This window comes from Corvus brachyrhynchos, unplaced genomic scaffold (assembly GCF_000691975.1).
Source record: "Corvus brachyrhynchos isolate BGI_N302 unplaced genomic scaffold, ASM69197v1 scaffold412, whole genome shotgun sequence".
NCBI lineage: Eukaryota > Metazoa > Chordata > Aves > Passeriformes > Corvidae > Corvus > Corvus brachyrhynchos.
In genome coordinates this window covers 1,064,333-1,066,996 of record NW_008236761.1, presented here as the reverse complement: position 1 = coordinate 1,066,996, position 2,664 = coordinate 1,064,333, and the positions used below count along the sequence as shown (strand labels likewise).

At 53.3% G+C, this 2,664-nt stretch overlaps 1 protein-coding gene across 1 annotated transcript in view; it reads left to right on the top strand.

The window, feature by feature from the left end:
• Positions 1–2,664, top strand: part of PAAF1 (proteasomal ATPase associated factor 1) — an 11,368-nt gene that overhangs the window by 1,345 nt on the left and 7,359 nt on the right. The window contains exons 2-3 of the mRNA XM_017727080.1: positions 181–346; positions 706–795. Coding sequence (XP_017582569.1) covers positions 181–346; positions 706–795 — 256 coding nt within the window. The remainder of the gene's footprint in view (positions 1–180; positions 347–705; positions 796–2,664) is intronic.

Below are 2,664 nucleotides of genomic sequence, written 5' to 3'. Positions count from 1 at the left end.
GGGGTGCGAGTGGTTGGGGGGCCCTTGTTTAAAAGGGACTGGGGTGGTTCGGGGGTCCCTTCGGTTTTAAAGGGGGTGGGGTCATTTGGAGGCCCTGTGGGTTCGGAGGGCATGGGGGTGTTTGAGTTCCTTGTGGGTAAGGAGGAGGTGAGGCTGGTTGGGGTCCCTCTGACTTGGGAGGGGGTGGGGACGTTTGGGGTCCCCGTGGGCTGTCCCTGGGGCTGACGGCTGCTGTCCCCCAGGGAAGCCCACCCTGTACGGCAGTGTCACCCGGCGCGGGCTCAGCTCCGATGGTGTCCCAGACATCGTGGCCTCCGAGGGATTCGTGGTCGGGGAAGTCACCAAGGTGCCAAGGCTGGGGGGAGAGGGGTTGGTGACCACCCCGTGCATAAAGGGGAGCCACTCTGACGGCCTAAGCTGTCACCCGGTACCTGCACAGTCCCGCCCAGCCATCCCGAGCCTCCAGCTGCGCTGAGCCCTGGAGCTGGTCCCTACCATCCCACAGGGCCGTGGCTGGCCAGGCTGCAGCAGCCATCCCTTCCCACCTGCATGCTGAGGAGATGAGCCCCACACTGACCCATCCATCAGTTTTCAGGCTCTGGGATCCTACAGCTGGGTCCAGGTCACAGTTCTACCTCGGCAACCTCTGTTTCAGGACTAACAGCACTTCTAATTCCTTTCTTCTCCCTCTCTTTCCTTCTCTAGAAAAGCATCCTCATTTCTTGTCCTCACGAGAATGTGTCCACAAAGTTCCTGGCTCCGTACACAAGTTTTTGTAGGATTCATCAGAAAAGCGTGAGTAGCCTTGTGAGGTGGCAATCTCTGGGTGTGATTGGTAAATCTCACATCCCTGTGTGTGGTGTCCTCGCAGTGAGGGGTGGCCTGGAGTGTGGATTCGTGTGTGAGGGGCTGGAATGGAGATGGAACTGGGATCTTGTGGTTTAGGAGTAGCGTTCCCACTGAAATACCCTGGACCACGTGCCACTCACTCCTTCCCCCCTCCCCTTGCAGCAGGATGGAAAGGGGAATTGGAGGCACAAAAGACAAAGATCAGGGGCTGAGGTAAGAACAATTTACTGAGAACAGCAATGGAATAAGAAAAGAAACGGTAGCAACAATATTAATTAACAAAACAGGACAGGGAAACCACAAGGAACCCAGAACCCCTAGAAGGTACCACCGAATATCCCAAATATCCCATCCCGTGTCCCTCCCTGCTCCTGTAAAAATTAACCCTCTCCTGGCCAGAACCAGGACATTCCCCACTCCTCAGTCTATCCCATCTACTCATGCCCAGATCCCACACTGCCCAACTATACACACAAAAGCACAGGAATCATTCCCTTAATCAAAGGTTGTCCCTCCTAAATGTCTCAAGATAGATATTTATATCCATTATACTGTGTTTCCTTGTCATCAGTGGTCTTCCAATCCCTCTCATTGGTATCCAGGGTTTTTTAGCTGTGTTCTTTTAAACTTTTAAATTCTTCTGGTTTTTTGGGTTTTTTTTCTCCTGCTGCCGTTTTTTTACTTGTACTTCTGAGCCTTATGAAATCAATCCAGTCCGTTCTTTAAGACCTTGGTCTCTTCAACACTTTTCTTTGGGAGCTCTTCTAAAACACTGATCTTTTCCAAGCCTTGGCTTTGTAACGTTTCGAGTTGTTCCATGCAGGATGCTGAGGGACGTCTGTAGGAAAGACAGCATAGTCACGGCAGATGGGGCAGGTGCTGGAATGCTCCTGGAGCCACGTCCTGATGCACTCCCTGTGGAATTCATGCCCACACTCCAGTTCACACGTGTTTCTGCTTAGCTCCTCGTGGCATATTGTGCAGGGATCATCACTGGAGGCTGTTTTCCTTGGGCTGTATTTCCACACAGCTGTCCCGTGGCAGGGAAGAGGGTTTCAGTCTATAGTCCCAGATGTAGGCCTGTAACTTCAGCACCTTTAGGTCCCTATCCCATGTAAGGGATGACAGCGCCTTGGCGTAGAACGGTGGCGCGCTCTTTTTAAATTCCGCCCAAATGCGCCAGGTGCAGTAGGCTCCGTCCGGATTGTCGAGGAACTGCATGTTCCGTGTATTCCGGTAGAGTATGTCCACCATAGTTAATTCTGTCAGATAGTGAACACCTTCCAGCTTGGTGTTCCACCTGTCCCGGTACACGATCACCTCGTCCGCGGTGTACGCCAGCCTCACACTTGACACGAGTCGCCTCCAGAGGCTGAGAGTTCCTGGCCCGCTCCCAAGCCTCCTGTCAATGGCCACATCCCGGGACAGGGGTCCCAGGTGCGTGGCTTCGTAACTGTTTAGGAATACATCCACATTGGCCCCTGCAAACCAGCAGTCGTACAGCCAGAGCAGTAAGGACTGATCCGGAAGGCGGGTGAATCGTTGTCGGATTTCTTGCAGCTTACGCTGAAATTCGCTCATTATCTCTGGCTCTGCCTCTTCCTCCTCTTCTGAGGACGCTGTTTCCTCTTCATCCCTCACTAAGCAAACTAATTTGGGCCTGGATGTGAGTGTGTTCTGTTTAGGAGCGACTGCTCCTGGCATGGGTTGTTCCTCTGGTGCAGCTGCAGTTTGAGTGGCTACAGTGCCTGTTGGTCTGTTTTCCTCCTCCTCCTCCTCTTCCTCCTCCTCCTCTTCCTCCTGAGGGGACTGGCT